The sequence below is a fragment of the Symsagittifera roscoffensis genome, chromosome 4 (genome assembly GCF_963678635.1).
Source record: "Symsagittifera roscoffensis chromosome 4, txSymRosc1.1, whole genome shotgun sequence".
Classification (NCBI taxonomy): Eukaryota; Metazoa; Xenacoelomorpha; order Acoela; family Convolutidae; genus Symsagittifera; species Symsagittifera roscoffensis.
Genome location: NC_087065.1, coordinates 33,637,038 through 33,654,270, shown reverse-complemented (window position 1 = coordinate 33,654,270; position 17,233 = coordinate 33,637,038). Strand labels below are relative to the sequence as shown.

Below are 17,233 nucleotides of genomic sequence, written 5' to 3'. Positions count from 1 at the left end.
CAACAACCGCTTTGTTGTGAAATGATAAAGTTTGACAAAGAGACGAAGCGGAGCTTCGCAACATTTGACATGCGACGAAAAAAATGCATTACAATTTACAAAAAAAAACCGAAAAAAGAAATGAGATAAGCTATTTTTTTTAATAAGTTGACAAAGTTAGTTGAAAGACACGAAAAAGTGCACAAACAAAAATTCATACTTCTCTCTGATTATGTTCATAAACAGCCTTGAAATATCAATGTGATGCATCTACCCAGCGGCAACTCAGACGAAAAACTTGGTCGACCTCTATTAAGCCGATCAATACTTAACATACTTTCTTCTGCGACAAATCAACTCACCGCTACTATCGATTGAATCACAAGTACATTTATACAGAACCGTATTATCACCAACGCTGCTCATCACATCTGAGTCCTGGGAACTACGACGATCTGAATACCATTTAATCGAATCTATTGAGAGCAATTGATTAAATTCTTGATTGAAAAATTGTTTAAATTGTCATTTGTGCCACATGTAAATTTGCTCAAGCAAATTAAAATCTTTCACTACTACTACTACCAAGCAGACAAAAACCACAGTTCTCAGAGCCGATCGTTTGGAATAATGATAACAATGTGATTTTGAAAGTAGTGCAATCAAACTTTTCTGCTTACTGACGATTAAAAAAAGAAAGTAGATTGCTTGCTGGCCGCACATCTATTTCAAGAAACCACTTAGTTTTTTTCAACAAACGCTTTGTTGCTGAAATGATATAATTTGACACAGAGTCGAAGCGGGGCTTCGCAACAGTTGACATGCGACAAAAACAAGGCATTACAAGACAAAGAAAAAGAAACTGAAGCTACTTTTTTGAAATAAGACCGAAACTATTTTTTGAACTAACTTGCCAAAGTTACTTGAAAGACGAAAAACTGCAAAACCAAAAATTCATACTTTTCTCGGACTATGTTCAAAAACTTGAAATAACATTGCGATGGATTTACCCAGCAGCAACTCTGTCGAAAAACTTGGTTGACCACTGTTAAGCCGAAATCAGTACTTAACATACTTTTTCCTGTGACAAAGCATTTCTGCGATACTAACAATTGAATCACTAGTATATTTATACAGTACCGTATTATCACCAACTCTGTTCATCAGATCTGAGTGTTAGGAACTACGAAGATCTGAATACCATTCAATCGAATCTATTGAGAGCAAGCAGAAAAAAAACCACAGTTCTCAGAGCCGATCGGCTGGAAAAATAATAACAATGTGATTTTGAAAGTAGTGCGATCAAACTTTTCTGCTTACTGACGATTAAAAAAAAGAATGTAGATTGCTTGCTGGCCACACACCTATTTCAAGAAACCGCTTTGTTGTTTTTTTTTCAACAACCGCTTTGTTGTTGAAATGATAAAGTTTGACAAAGAGACGAAGCGGAGCTTCGCAACACTTGACATGCGACAAAAAAACAAGTTACAGAAAAAGAGACCGAAGAAGTTAATTTGTTTGAAATAAGCTTTTTTTTTAAATAAGTTGACAAATTTACTTGAAAGAGACGAAAAAGTGCAAAAACAAAAATTCATACTTTTCTCGGATTATGTTCATAAACAGCCTTGAAATATCAATGTGATGCATCTACCCAGCGGCAACTCAGACGAAAAACTTAGTTGACCTCTGTTAAGCCGATCAATACTTAATATACTTTCTCCTGCGACAAATCAATTCACCACTACTATCGATTGAATCACAAGTACATTTATACAGAACCGTATTATCAGCAACGCTGTTCATCACATCCGAGTCCTGGGAACAACGACGATCTGAATACCATTTAATCGAATCTTTCGAGAGCAAGCAGAGAAAAATAACAGTACTCAAATCCGATGGACTGAAAAAGATCATATTCATAAACAGCCTTGAAATATCATTGTGATGCATTTACCCAGCCGAAAACTTGGTCCACCCCTGTTAAGCCGAAATCAATACTGGACATAAAAATGTTACAAGATAAAAATACTGAGGGCGGGGAAACCGTAGAACCGAATAGAATTCCAACTCCCATTTTGTTTGGCACTACGAGTACTTCATAGCTCTATAACAATTCTAGATCAGTTTCGATTACAAATGTAACATTCACTTACTTTTACATTGTATACAATCTTCGAATGATCCCTGCTGGATATAAAAAGAGCATCGACTGGAGACAGTGTCTGTTCTGAATGCATCCGCCTTGTTGTTCAGGTTTAGAAGAACAATCACATGAAAGAAAATTGGTAAATTAGATATTGTTATCTGCTTCATTGCTCGTTTTCATCACATGTCACTTCAACTGAAACTTCAATACTTCCGATCAAAAAAATCTAGATTTATCAATGATTTACAAAGAGGCGAAACTTGGCTTTGCAAACATTTGCCAGAGCACGACACAAACCCCTCTAGAAAATGCGAAAAGAAAAAATAGATGTTAGCCTCGAATTATCAAAAATTTGGCTAGGTCTAGGATTCGGTCTGCGACTTACTGCAATCAAAAGATATTGAATCTCACGGACTAACCACTCAGCCACGCACGCTTAACCACCGACACACACAAGTCACGAATGAAGCAGCTACATATGCTAATAAATTGCCAATGCCCCTCAGCAAAAGTGGCACCAAACACAAATAGACACAAAGTAACAATTTGGACTAAAACAAACTGAAGGCATCCACACAAACTTTGTATGTAATAAATCGCAAAGCATAAAACCTTATTATGAATAAATTATGCATTCCAAAAATTGCAAGATATATTGTTCTTGAAATTTCTGAATTCGAGTTTCTATGATTTACCCGTGTTCTGCAAAACAATGACCACAGTAATTTAGTCAGTTGTTTCGCTCCGACAAACTTTAAAAGGAAAACTAACTTGGACTATTTAAAAATCTTTATAAAAGTTTCAAGTGTCTGTACGTAGACTGAAGTTTCTGAGAAAATGTCTGAAAAACGATCTAATATCGGATTTATGAAATTTGGGGTCCCCGAGAACGGTTTTTTTTCGGACCAAGCTGTGCACAATTTTCAATTCAAACTACTAAGGACTGAAACATTTGGGGCAAATGAGGATAGGAAAAGGTACGAGGAGATGCTAATGAAAGCAAGATCACTGGTGCAAAAGAAATCGACGAACAGTGGTGGTCATCCAATTACCGCTTCTTGAGGCGTCAAGTTTAGACAAGCTTAAAGTCAACGTCATTAAGACAACGTCATTAAGACAACGACAAATCATAGAACAAAGTTAGAAAAATTGTCCGAGAGACAAGATAAACCTCTTGGGGGGCGAAATGAGCGATCATTTAAGGTGCTTGATAACATTGAACTGCCTGAATGGGTTTATGAAGTGCTATCAATGGGCCCGAAGCATCCCATTAGAAACAAATTTAACGAAACTTATTTTTTGGCGGATATCGACATTTTCCTCTCTCTATTGAAAAATCAAAAAAAATCTGGTGAAAATTTAAGTGAAAAAGAAGCCGTGGCGAAGGCATATGCAAAAAACGTAAGGCAAACCCCAAAAGGCAAAAGAATGAACACAGTATTTTTGCCTGCTGTTTGGCTCAGACAATTTTTACTAGGAAACCTAACTTGGAAAATTGTGTTAGGTTCACTAAAATTCTTTTAAAAATTTAAGTATCTGTACATAGACTAAAATTTCAGACAAAATTTCCGAAAAACGATCTAATACCTGACTTTTTGAAGTTTAGGGTCCCCGAGAACGGATTTCTTCGGACCAAGCTGTGCATAATTTTTTTAAATTAAAAGTACTAAGGAGTGAAACTTCTAGGGAAAATGAGGACAGGAAAAGGTACGAGGAGATGCTAATGAAAGCAAGATCACTGGTGCAAAAACAAATCAACGAACAGCGGTGGGCATCCATTTTCCGCTTCGTGAGGCGTCAAGTTGAGGCAAGCTTGAATACAACATCAGAAAACCGAAGAAAAAAAACTGTCCGAGAGACAAGATAAACCTCTTGGGGGGTTGAGAAATGAGCAATCAGTTTAGGTGCTTGAGAAGACTGAATTGCCTGGATGGGTACATGAAATGCTATCAATGGGCCCAAAGCATCCCAATAAAGACAAATATAACGAAACGCACTTTTTGGCTGAAATCGACATTTTCTCTCACATTTGAAAAATCAAAAAAAATCTGGTGAAAATTTAAGTGAAAAAGAAGCCGTGGCGAAAGCATATGCAAAAAACGTAAGACAAACCCCAAAAGACAAAGCCGTTGAAAAAACGAGGAAATATCTCAAAGATAATGGGTTGCTGGCTGTGCCTTTTGATATGGGAGTTGTTTTTTGCATAATCAGGAAACAAACGTATGAATCAAAACTGGAATCCTTGTTGCATTCTGCTCAGTTTGTGAAAAAAGATGCAACCACTGATGAGATTAAACTGAAAATTGAGAAAAAACTTATCAAGAATTACTGGCCATGAACAAAAGAGACGAGATAAGTGATCAGTTATATTCTAAGATGATGTCAATTGGGGGCCAACCCGCACGTTTAAACGGTTTAGCTCAGGTACACACGGTGTGCCATTCTGCCAGATTGGCACCGCGTAACCTTCCGGCACGACACGAGAATAGAAATAGAAGCTTAAGCGATAAAAAACTGTTGCGAAGGAGGGTCAGAATCCTCTGGAGTTTTAACTATCAAAAATTCGATTTGTGTCGTCACATTTCTCAAAAATGCAAAAACGGCCATTTAGAGCCAGAAAGTGACGAAAAAGAGAAGAACAGCTGGAATAGTGAAAAGCAGTCGTACGGAAACGATAGAAAAAACAAAGCCTCTTATCGTGACGATCACGCACGATAAGTCAGCTAATCGGAAAAATGTGCCAGTCGGTCATGTCTGGAAGTTTGACCTTGAGAGACACGAAAATACGTAATTTTGGAGTTGAATTTTAATTTTCAAAATTTCGAATGGAGCCTGTCATGCTCAGTTTTCTCGTACCAACTGAAAACAAAACGTGAAAAATCAGAACGACCGAATTGACAATTGCGGGAAAATACTCAAGAAAAACAGCAGGAAATTGCTATTCGCAATTTCCAGATATAAAATAGGACACGAGTAGAGCTGTCTTATCCCGAAATAGGAGGAGAGATAATAAAAAGAAGAGAGAACAACTATTCGGAACAAACTAGAGTGAACCTTCAATGGAAAGGTGGACAGCTTGAGTGTCCCAATGGTTCATACAAGAACTCAAATTCTAGAGCCAGAACTTACTTCTGTTACCAAAACTGACCAGTATCAAACTTATTTAGTTATATTATCTGATTCTTGAGTTGCTTACCAATTTAATTACTCCCTGTACTCGAGTACATCAACATGTGAGTCCCTAATTTAATTTTCTCGAGTGTGTTTTATGATTGTTATGTTGAGATAAGGCGAGTTTTAGGTTGATCCATCTGAAATGGATCAAAGTTCCACTGTCCAATAAAAAGTAACTTAACGGATTGTTCCGAACCTGTTTTTAACGGCGTTCGTGTATTTTGGGTATTTTGAGACCTAAGTATGGGAACGTTCTTATTTTCTAGAGTGGGGGATATTTTGGTAGTAGCCTTTAAGCTGTAACGGGTTCTAGTTTCATGTCGCAACGAACCGAATTGGCTCCGACCGTTCTTGAGGTAGAAAAACACAAGAGATAGTTTCCCTGACTCTTGAGCCAATGGTTATAGGGCCTATTTTTCTTAAGCCTCATATGTGACCGAAGTAGGCGACTGTTACAAAAACAGGTGGAAAGAAGGCTTCAGTGGGGGAGGAGTAAAGAGCAGTACCCTCCCAAGCCACGAATTGGGAGTAATAACGACGTTGTTACAGCGAAATCATTGAAGCGGAGGCTCGGCCCCCAGAGACAGTATATGTTGAAGGACTATAAAGAACTGACTTTTTAGCTGCTCTGATGCCATAAACAATTTGAATTAACACCGGTATTGATTGATATTTTAGAATATGAGTAGCTAGAAAGAGGAAAGTGTCAATCCATCTCCAATGGATTTATTATAGAACTTTCACCAAAAACATAGTGAAATAGGATATTCGAGCCGCGTTTTTGATAACAATCACGTAGTCTGAGCATCCGAGACCCAGCTATGTGGTTGTGTTCTTATGTAAACGAAAGCTGATTAAAAGTCGTTTGACTGATGGCCTGAAAATAGTAACTTTTAACTTAGCCCTAAACAGACCAGAAAATCAACTGGCTATGTCAGACGGTGAAAAACGAGTAGAATTTAGGTAACTGAAGCCGGCCAGTCGTTAATAGGTATTTTTTCTAAGCTCCGTCACTGTGTACTATTTGGGCGAATGTTACATAGACGTTTTTATGGCGCTCCTGGTTGGGCCTGTTAAAGGCATAAGACCATCATGATCAGCAAACGTTTCAGCAACAAACCCTCCACTCCGGGCGTATACCCGAGTTAGAGGCCTTAATGTCCTTTGTTGTACTAGCTGGAAGGTGCAGACCCTCCGCCTAGTACTATTTAGCTTTTTAACCTAGTTAATACCGAAAATTCCGGGGGCCGGAGGGTTAGGTCGGAAGTCATGAGCCCGCTTATCCCAAATTCCCGGGACCAAAAACAATTAAAGAGAAAGCGTAAAACCAAACAAAAATAGTGTATAACAAAGAAAAAGCCAAAAACAAATTTATCTGAAAAGAAAAAGTACAAAAAACAGTAAAAAATCCAAAAGGACCAAAAACAATAAAAAAAACATAATGTGACAGTTTACATGTTTTTTCCGGACGAGATGTGATCTGACCTTCGTATTTGTTGTTGTTTCAGATTGATTTATATCATCTCTGATAGAAAGATTGAGTGTTTTGGTGGCGGGTTGGGTACCCTCCCTTGAGTGTTATTTGAGTGTTTAAGCACGTTAATGGTGATTTTGCCGGTGACCGGAGGGTAGAAAGGCAAGCTGAACGACGTGTTCCACACTAAGCAGGGACATCAGGGACAATAACGACTGTTTGGTATCGTTGACGCAATTTTAGTATCGTTCGGGTACTATTTAATTAAAACTTAAGTGGTGGGTAGCACGATTGGCGCGGTCCAATTGTACCCTCCATCGATTGCAAATTTCCGAGTTAGGCGTCTTAATTCGGGTGTTTTGGTGCAAAGAAGGATATGATTATATTGATTAACGACTACTAATAGATTATTATCCTTAATATATATTACCTTTCTCCTATTTAGACCCGAGAAACACCCCAATTTCGTCGAGAATTACCGATTTTTGACCTAACTGTTGACCCCCAAAATTTTGGATATCCGAGCTTTTCCAAACAGCAAAAAGCTTTTATACAGGGAGTTACTACGTAGTTCGATCCCTCTAACTAAAGAAACGGCGCGGAAAAGGACTTAGTTGGCGAAAATAAAATTTTTTCGATCAAAATTTTGGTAATTTTCCTAATTTCGTCAATATGTTTTGAGGATCGAGTTTTTGAGTTTTTAGAGTTTGAGCTATAAATTTTTTTTTTGTTAGGATTGATTTTGCTAGCATAACGTGCTCAGTTGCTAGCAAAATTTTTGAGTAAACCTCCGAATAGCTCCGTGGATAGAGCTAGAGACTTAAAGATTGGAAAACGAAGGAATCGGAGGGTCCAAATTTGATAGTTTTTGGCCTAATTTTTCTTTTCAAACCAATTTTGGTCCGGTTTTTTGCATTATTCCAGTGCCGTACTATGCTCGTTTCAATTTTTTTAAGCACTTTTACCAAGAACTGCGGAAAAAAGTTTTCAGAACCTATATAGGTGGTGAAAAAGGCCAATTTTACGAACGCGTTTTTGGCAATTTCTCAAAGACTATCCAATTGATCGGGATAAATTTGGTACCATAAATCGCCGTTTTTGACCAATTTCTTGGACAACAACCGTTTTTGGGGTGATAATCTCCGGAAAGAAATTTTTTTTAGAATTTGTTGGTTCGGAGGGTCCAATTTTTAGGGAACCCTCCGAGCGGCAAAAAATTTTATAAGATCACTTTTTTTTCCTACTGGGAAGGTTGACCGAGTCAGCCAACCTAGTTTTAAGTCAGTTAGACCGCATTCGGAGGGTTTACAGTGGTAGAATAATCCGTTTTCTCAATTTTTGGGGAACCCTCCGAAAGAACCCTCCGGAGTCAGCTAAGCTCGTTAGCAACCCTCCTTAGTGGAAATTTTCCACGAGACCCTCCGAAGAAGTTTAAAAACACTTCACAGAGAAATTAACTTGTTTTGACACTTTCTGAGACTAGTTGGAGAACCTTCCAAGTGAGATTTGAAAAATTTGAATTTTTGAAGGAAACCTCCGAAGTAACCCTCCTAAGTAAGCTAAGTGTCCTAACAACCCTCCGAAACAACCCTCCGGAGTGACTTAACCCCCTAACGACCCTCCTCATTGAAAACTTAGGGGTATCTTCTGGGTCAATTTGAGCATCTAAAATATCCATTTAGAGTCGGAATAAAAGGTCAACTACCAACGGACGTGCATATTAGGATTATAAGAGCCCATTTGACCCGGAAATTCTTGATCAACTTTGGATTCTAGATCGAGTTTATCAGAAGTACCCGAGCAAATTTTTTGGATTGTTATTTTGGTTGTGTGGTTGCCTTGAGCTACTTAATAGGAAAGCTCGGGCAATCGGGGAACACATAAAAGAAGACCTCGGTGAGTGTATTAGGCAAATACACACTCACTTGAGAAGAAGAGTTGTTCCCTGCTCTCGTGCACTTGGGGCTTCCCGGGTGTGGGAGAGCTTTTTCATAGACTTTAGAAATTTTCGATCAGAGGTTGCCTTGAGCTACTTAGTAGGACAGCTCGGGCAATCGCAGGACACCTAAAAGAAGATTTCGGTGAGTGTATTAGGAGTTTCGAGAGCATTTGGTTTCAATTTAGGTCATAAGTTACAGATAAAGAAAAAGTCCAGCAGTCAATAGTTCGTAATTATAGATTATTCATCGAAGATTTCGGTTTTACTTGATAATTAGGGAAAATTTGTCCGGTTAATTGATACCTTTTCCACGAAATTATATATTTTTTTTGGTCAAAATTGAGCAAATATAGTTCTTTAGGAAGATATTAGATGAATAATAACCCTTAAAATCTACTTCCAAGATCTGCATACAGTAAATTTTGTTATAATACCCTTTAATTTTGTTGTTGTAGAAACTTTTAGAGAAAAATTTAAGGCCTTGTTGTGTTTTTTTCTGAAAACTGATCATTTTAGCAGAATCGGATGTATAGTTGCTCAATTGATCTGTTATTTTACCTAAAATAAACCAAATAGACAGACTGTTCAGCCATAATTTTAAGAATGTAAGCTTCAATATCGTTTCAGTTAGAGAACTAGATGGAAATGTAGAGTTTTTGCTCTATTACTTTTGCTTTGGTTGTCAACAAAAATGATCAATTGATACAATTTGTGCCGGGATTTGGTTTTCTAAGTCCCTTTTCAGACTGTTTTCGGAAATTTTTACATAAATCAGAACTCTTAGATTTACCTATTTCTACTTGTATTTCCTTGAAAAACTAAAAATTTTTACTGTAGACAAAAAATATCGAAACTTTTCAGATAGAAACCAACAATTTTTTTATAATTTCAATCTGATACTTACCATCCGAAATTTTTTATTAGATGTGGAGAAAATTATTCCTCATCCTAATGCATAGGATTTTTAACATATTCATACAAAATCTAAAACATTTTTTATAGGCGAAATCGGAGCTCAAAAAATTTTTGAAAATTTTCTTTCCAAAACATACCATCTTACCATCTGAAACGTATACACTTAATACATTGGGAAAGCTATTCCCTATCTTATTAGGTTTATTTTCTTTTACTAATAGGTAGGGAAATCTGTACATCATATTCATACATGTCAAATTCGGGCGCCGAAAAAACCTTACCAACTGAAACTTACCATCTGAAACGTATTATGAGACGCGGAGAAAATTATTACCTATCTTTATAAATAGGATTTTAGCAACGCCAAGCAGACTCTTGAGCATTCTTGTATCGGTGAAATCGGACGTCAAAAAACGTTTGAATTTCTTTTTTGAAACTTACCACCTTACCATCTTAAACCTATATACTTAATACTTTGGAAAAGCTATCCCCTATCTTAATACAATTAATTTCTTTTACTAATAGATAGGGAAATCTATACATTAACTTAAAACTTGTCAAATTCGGGCGCCGAAATAATTTTCTATCTGAAACTTGATATATTAATAAATTGGGAAACCTATAACCTATCTGAAAACATAAGGAAACCTATAACCTATCCTAGTACAAAGCTAGGGGGACCGGAAAACCTCTAGCTTATATTATAACATGGAAGATCGCCACTAATTTCTCTCTCTCCTCAGTTTTTCATCACTCTTCTACTACGCACGAGTCATCCGGTCCTTTTCAATTGGATCCCATTCTTTCCTTTGCCCTTGCCTTTTTGTCTTTGGAGTTAGTTCTGTTTACCTGCACATCTTGGATCTTGGTAATTTCGACAAAAAAGCTGGAAAGCCCGAAAACGTCATGTTCTGTATGACCAAAATCGGGCAACGGCTCATGGGTGATTTCGTCGTAGATTCCTTGTGATTTGTTGATTGGCAATCTCACCATAACTTGTCCACCTGAGCCGTACGTTGTGGTCTGATCGAAATGACGGATGAACCCAAGCTATTTGTAAGGAGATCAAGGAAAGTCTTCATTATCCCAGAATCTGTCAAATGTGTTGGACTTGCTGTGAACGAAGTTGATTCCATGCAAAAGCGATAGTTTTCGTGTTGTGATTTTGTGGTCGTTATCAGCAACACCTGAGACTGTCCAACCAATGTTTTAGTTCGGTTAGTAAAATAGCGCCGTGGGTTCTCAATGTGTGTGCAGACGGATTGTCCAAGCAGGAGACCTTTTTGATTGGGCTTGTCAAAGCTGGAACTCCTATGTTTTTGTTGCTGAACTTTCGTAGGTCGGTGTTGCAAATTTTTATTTGAATTCTTATGATCTGTGATGATTTCCAGTACCACAAAAAAATATTTGAAATTAATTTCAGGCGTTTGTCTGAGCACAATTGTCAATTAGCGCCCTCAAGTTATGATCTCGTCTGTTCTGAGATCGAATTTTGACTGTTTCCGTTGGAAAAACTAGGATATTTCCTGTTCGATTGATTTGAAAAGCAATTAATTTTGCTGTGAGTAAAGGTTAGCTTGACTTGAACAGCCATGTAGAGATGTGATGTTGAAGAACATTGCTGAATGCATTGACTGGCAGAAAAATAATTCAAGCTCATCCTTTTGCTGATCACAAGTTTCGTCCACTAAGAGTTCATCGCCCTTTTTTCTCACACTGCCAAAGTGGATGTCTGTTTGGCTTCTCTTTACCACATTTATAACTTGGGAACATGGTTATTTTGTTTTAAGAAGATCTATTGCTCTTTCTCAGGCTTATCGGATCTGAAATGTGATCCTAATTGACTCTAAAGACCTGACTCTGCTGTCTAAGATTACCATGAGTCAATCCAAATCAAGAGCTTCAGTCCCATCGCAAGCAGTTTGCCATGCCTTCTGAGATTCAGGATCGAGGTTCTCATTGAGAATAAATTGCCACAAATCAATGTCTACTGATATTTCGAGTGCCTGGATTAATTGTGAAGTCTCATCAAAGACTTTGTGTAGCAGTCGAAGCTGAGATACCTTCTCAGCTCAAACTGCTTTGAAACACAGAAACATTGACTAGAGTTTCCTAAGAATAACCCAATCTTTTTTGTACCTCTGCCCCAATCTTTTTTGTACCTTGCCACAATTCAATTTCTACTGATCTTTCGAGTGCCTGGATTAATTGTGAAGTCTCATCAAAGACTTAGTGTAGCAGACGAAGCTGAGATACCTTCTCAGCTCAAACTGCTTTGAAATACAGAAACATTGACTAGAGTTTCCTAAGAATAACCCAATCTTTTTTGTACCTTTTTTGTTCAATTGCAACAATTTGAAGCGCTACCTCGTATTTACTTTCTGTCGTCTTTTGATGAATTTATCAGCCTGGCTCGTCAAACAACTCTTGAGCTAAATTAAACTCTGATATTGAAGCTATAGTTACGAAATCGAAAAACTTCGGCTGATACGCCAAAATTATATACAATTTATTTTGTTAGAATTACTAGAAATATCTATATGAAAAAAATGAACTCAGAAAATTGACAAAAACAACAAAATTCTTTGAATGAACTTGGCGGGATATCTAAAATTTGGTTGTATTTTGAATGTTTTCTAGCTATTTTTTGATAAAATAGTTGTCTGAATGATGTTATTGACACTTTTTATCGTTTTGATCTTTATATATAAATTTTTTTAAAAATTAAAGCTGAAGATGCACTAAAATTATCGGAAAATTCTCGTGTAATCGAAAAGCTTAACATTATCAATCTTTTCGCGGCTTGTAGAGATGGCGAGCAGCCTTCTGGGTTTCCTGGCTTTGATCAGTTACTTGATCGTTATCACAGGTTGGCAGCAAAACTAGTTTCCATCAACAGTTTCAGTTGAGAGCGATAAAATAGTAGAAAAATAACTTCTATATATGCTATATCAATGTAAAGTTAACCGCCTGTTGAGATCTGATCTTGTGAAACTTAACATTCCTCCTTTCAATGTAAGTACTACCTCAAAGCATACAGTAGTCTGGAGGTTGAGTTTTACCTTGTCCCATACGATGATTGATGAGAGTATTATCCTTTTTTTCTGTCCTAATTCAAATAGGCTCTAGACTCAATTTCAGCTCAACCTCTTTCATTATATCATCGTCATTTATCATCAAGTTCTGATTTTGCTCACTAAATTTCTCCATCTTCTCTTCTGTCTCTCTACGCGAATAATTTTTTGTTTACTCTGAATTCTGAAGAATTGTTTTCCACTTTATCAACATTTAGTTTTTTGCAATTTCTGAATCCTATTATTTTTGAAGTAAAAATATTTCCTCGCACACTAAAGGATAAACGCTCCCATTTCTTTGCTGAATACATGACTTTTCTGCAAAAACTAAATTAGCTCCTCCTCTAGTAAGTTTTGAGACAGACACTAAATGTTCTGAGTTTTCTGGTACATAGAAACACTCAATCACTCATTAAACTTTTTTTCGAATTTCCCCAAGAGTTTTTCAGAAAAAATTCAACTCTTCCTTTACTTAAATCCTTAGTTTTCTTTTTGTTACCGTTTTCCATAGTTTCGCTAAAACTCTTGTCAAGCTCAACAAATAATATCGTATCCAATATCATGCTGCAAGTTGCTCCTGAATCTAAAACTAGGCCGCCGTCGTCTCTCTCGGCTGAGTTGTAATAACTAAAATAAAGTTCATTTGATTCAGCCAATTGCCAGTCTTTCTCACGCTTTTTCTCTCAAAGTCAATTTCCAACCCCTAGCTATGTGTCCTATTTCTAAGCACCTGAAACAGTTTACAGGAGATTTATCACTAGATGTTTGGTTAACCTTGTTCACTAACTTAAACCTACAATGAGCTGCTATAAGTCCTGTCTTATTGTACCTTAAACAGGTTTTTGTTCTAGAAATGAACAAATGTTTAGTATCCTACTTCTCATTTCTATTGTCTCTTTCAAAGTTTAGCAAGTCTCTCTTAATTCCGTTCAAACTCTTATCATCTTTGCTAAACTCAACCAAAGTACAAAACGTATTCTTTTGGTACGCTTTTAAGAACGATTGAAAAAAAAACATCTTTTCGCTTAAACCTTCCACTACTTCATCTAAATTATACTGCAGCTAATTATACAACTCTTCAGCTCTAGTGATTTAATCGATTACACTCTCATTAGCTTTCATTCTTATCGAAGTTAAATCTGAAATCAATTGCTGCAGTCTCGATCTCTCGGCGCTTTTGAAACTTTTGCACAAAATTTCCAAAGCGTTACTTCCCTTATCTTTATAGGGTCTTGAAAACAAAACCGATTTTTTGTCTAAACATTGGATCAACTCATACCAAATATGCCATTCTTCTTCACAAAAAGTTTCTCTCCCTTTTGTTAAAGATTCCTCTCTCTGTTCTACAGTAGCGTGGTTCCTAACATTGGGCGCAAAATTTTTCTCATCTCTTACTCTATTGATAATTGTATTAAATTTTAGATGAAAAACTCTAGCCTCCAATTGCTATGCAAACTACAAAAATCTTCTTTCTATCCTGAAAACACTGTTCTCCTTTTTTCTCTCTCGCTTTCTCTCTCTATCTGTGTGTGTATGTGTATGTGTGTGTGTGTTTGTGTGTGTCTCTTTCTCTCGTGTGCTTTTTTCAGTTTTCATTGTGACTCCAGACTTCACTGATCACTGAATTGTCTCAGAACCTTGTCTCAATGACTCTTTGTTTTGCTTTGTTGTCTATCTGCCACTTCACTCTCTTGTTTGTGACATTTTCATCGGTTGTCTTCTTTGTGACTTGAATTTTTTTGTTAAGTCAGTCAATCTTGACTTCTGACACGTATTTTAGCAGCTGGGCCCATAACCTATCACAGGTTGAGGTTGGCAGCAAAACTAGGTCTAATCAACAGTTTAGTTAGGGATCGATATAAGAGAAGTAAATCAACTTCTATTTATGTGAAAAAATAACCACCTGTTGAGATCTGATCTCGTGATATGCTATCGCGCGATATCGTGTGACGTCGAGCGATATCCAATCTTGTTCTTATTTTGAACCTAAAAGTGAGAAATCTCTAAAAAATGAGAGGTCATTCATTCAAAATTTAACTATCGTTCTCCGTATCATCAGTGATAGCCTCCAGGGTTTACGAGTCGAGTACTCGGGCCGAGTTTGAGTAATTGCTAGTTCGAGTTCGGATGTTTTGTTCTAATTCCGAGTTTCCGAGTTCGAGTATTTAAATGTGACGAGTAGCTTTTAGCTAGCTTTGACATTAGCTAAAATTCGACTATGCGTTTCTCCAATTAATCTTTTAATGTAAAAGTGTTTTCATCGTAATTTCCGAAAAACTCAGCCACAAAAATTACCCCAGGAGATGGTCATATTCGAATTCAGCATAAAAAACCCTAAGAGTCAAGAGTAGACGATGAAAAGTGATCAGTTATATTCTAAGATGAGGTCAACAAAGGGCAACCCGCCCGTTTGTACGGTTTAGCTAAAGTACCCAAGGCGGAGACACCCCGTACGACCACTACTATCACTTGCAGGCAGCTCGTACGAGAATCTTAATTTCATGTGCATATTGATAGTTTAGCAATGGGCGCGTCAATTGCTGTAATTCTGGTAAACTTATGCCTGAACGAGTTCGAGTTTGCTCGAAGACAAGAAATACCGGTGGGAACGGAGATACAGCAAATTAATGGCAAAAACGATTTGTGCCCATGTTGCAGCAGGAAAGTTACATATAGATCAAAAAGGCTTGAATGCGAGAGTTGCCGAAACTGGTATCATCTAAATTGCGGGAAAAAATCCTGTGACGTATACGCACAAATAACCGAGATAGTCTAGTACTGTAAAAGCTGCTACCGAGCTAAGAACAAGGAGAAGGATACTATCCAGTTGAAATTGTTCCTCAGGTATGTAGATGACATTGTTAGAACAGTCAGAGGGGAGCTGTTCTCTTCATCCAAATCTGCAGTTCACTCTAGAGGAGAATAATTCAGAGGGGATTTTGCCGTTTCTGGATTTGAACAAAAATGTATCGCAGTGTAGTGGTGTAACTTGCAGTTGGTATTAGAAACCAACAGATACTGGGACTATACTGAATTATAGAAGCTGCGCCCCCATCCAATAGTTTAAAATTGAAAAATTTTTGCTGAAAATTTATTTTTCAAATGTTTTCGCAACTATGAGCATAGTCAGTACAAAAAACTAATCTAAATGACGATAATACGTCAATTTACAAAACTTAACTACAATAATTCACATAGATTTTGGTTCTAAACCATCATGTTAAAAAATTAGCCAATCATAGTTGACCTCTAAATTGGTATCAGGATTAAATTACTTTTAACCTCTAGAATTAATTAAACAGTTTTAATTTATTCTGTCTGGAAGATTCTTAGTCATAATTTCGATGTAAACATGTATGTTTTAAATAAAAAACTAAACATATTTTGGGACTAAAATTTCATGGTTAACTCCCTGCTCCTAAACACATCGCGCGTGTTCAAGCCCGGTTACTCTTTCGTGATATGTATTGCCTCTAGTGTTAAAAATTTTGTTTGGTTGTTCGACCTATTTATAATTTCCCAACTAAGATCTGCGCTTTTTCCCTCAAGTTGGCATTGCTGAAGGTGGAGGCCTACCGGTGAGTCTGCTTTCTTATGTTCCTCATTTCTAGTGTTCAAATGTCGAACAGTTTGTCCGACATAGGTGGAAGTGCATCCACTACATGATAGTTTATAAACCACTCTTGACTTGAGGTCATTAGAAAATGCTGACTTCAGTGATGATGAACATGATTCTAGTTTTCTTGAACTTTAACTAATTTTCGTAACCTGTTAGCAAAATATTGGCTATGGTTACCTCTATAGTGCACCATCAGCATTGGGGGCTTCACATCCTTTGGTGATTGAGTTGAAAAACACCTCTCACTATCCAGGGGCTTGCCCTTACCCTCGACGATTTTGCACAAGGCGTCGGTCGCCACCTTTGCGGACCAATTTTCAGGGTACTGATTTGTCAATCATTGCGCCCTATTAGTTTCCATAGCCTTACCAAAATTCTCCCAGCTAGCTGTACTCCTAATAACCCTGTGTACAGCGCCTTGGATAACACTACGCGTTTTCTGAAGTGGGGCGCAGCTTCTATAGTTCAGTATAGTCCCAGTATCTGTTGGTTTTGATACCAACTGCAAGTTACACACCTACCTTGCGATACGTTTATGTTCAAACTCAGGAATGGCAAATTCCCTCCGAATTAGTTTCCTCTAGATAACTGCAGATTTGGTGAAGAGAATTGGTGACATCGAGAAGACAACTCGGCTCCCCTCTGACTGTTCTAAAAATATCATCCACATACCTAAGGAACAATTTCACCTGGGGAGTATCCTTATCCTTGTTCTTAGCTCGGTAGCAGTTTTCACAGTACCACACTATCTCGGTTATTTGTGCGTATACGTCACCGGATATTTTTCCGCATTTATGATGATACCAGTTTCGGCAACTCTCGCATTCAACCCCTTTTGATCTATATGTGATTTTCCTGCTGCAACATGGGCACAAATCGCTTTGTCATTAATTTGCTGTATCTCCGTTCCCAG

At 37.3% G+C, this 17,233-nt stretch overlaps 4 protein-coding genes across 6 annotated transcripts in view; 1 reads left to right on the top strand and 3 right to left on the bottom strand.

Moving 5' to 3' along the window:
- LOC134845252 (uncharacterized) overlaps nucleotides 1-17,233 on the top strand; it is a 111,921-nt gene that overhangs the window by 16,835 nt on the left and 77,853 nt on the right. The gene's annotated exons all lie outside the window — the stretch shown is intronic.
- The window catches only part of LOC134845262 (uncharacterized), a 216,052-nt gene that overhangs the window by 159,422 nt on the left and 39,397 nt on the right, over nucleotides 1-17,233 (bottom strand). The gene's annotated exons all lie outside the window — the stretch shown is intronic.
- The window catches only part of LOC134845257 (eukaryotic peptide chain release factor subunit 1-like), a 574,579-nt gene that overhangs the window by 520,934 nt on the left and 36,412 nt on the right, over nucleotides 1-17,233 (bottom strand). Inside the window, exon 2 of one of the 3 annotated variants that reach the window (XM_063862197.1) lies at nucleotides 2,133-2,322. The exons of 1 other annotated variant lie outside the window; for it this stretch is intronic. In XM_063862197.1, the coding sequence (XP_063718267.1) occupies nucleotides 2,133-2,292 (160 nt within the window). In that variant the 5' untranslated portion in view covers nucleotides 2,293-2,322. Of the gene's footprint in view, nucleotides 1-2,132; nucleotides 2,329-17,233 lie in introns of all 3 variants that reach the window. One more of the 3 variants, XM_063862198.1, reaches the window with a different exon arrangement.
- Nucleotides 1-17,233, bottom strand: part of LOC134845258 (RNA 3'-terminal phosphate cyclase-like) — an 82,363-nt gene that overhangs the window by 28,718 nt on the left and 36,412 nt on the right. The window lies entirely within an intron of this gene.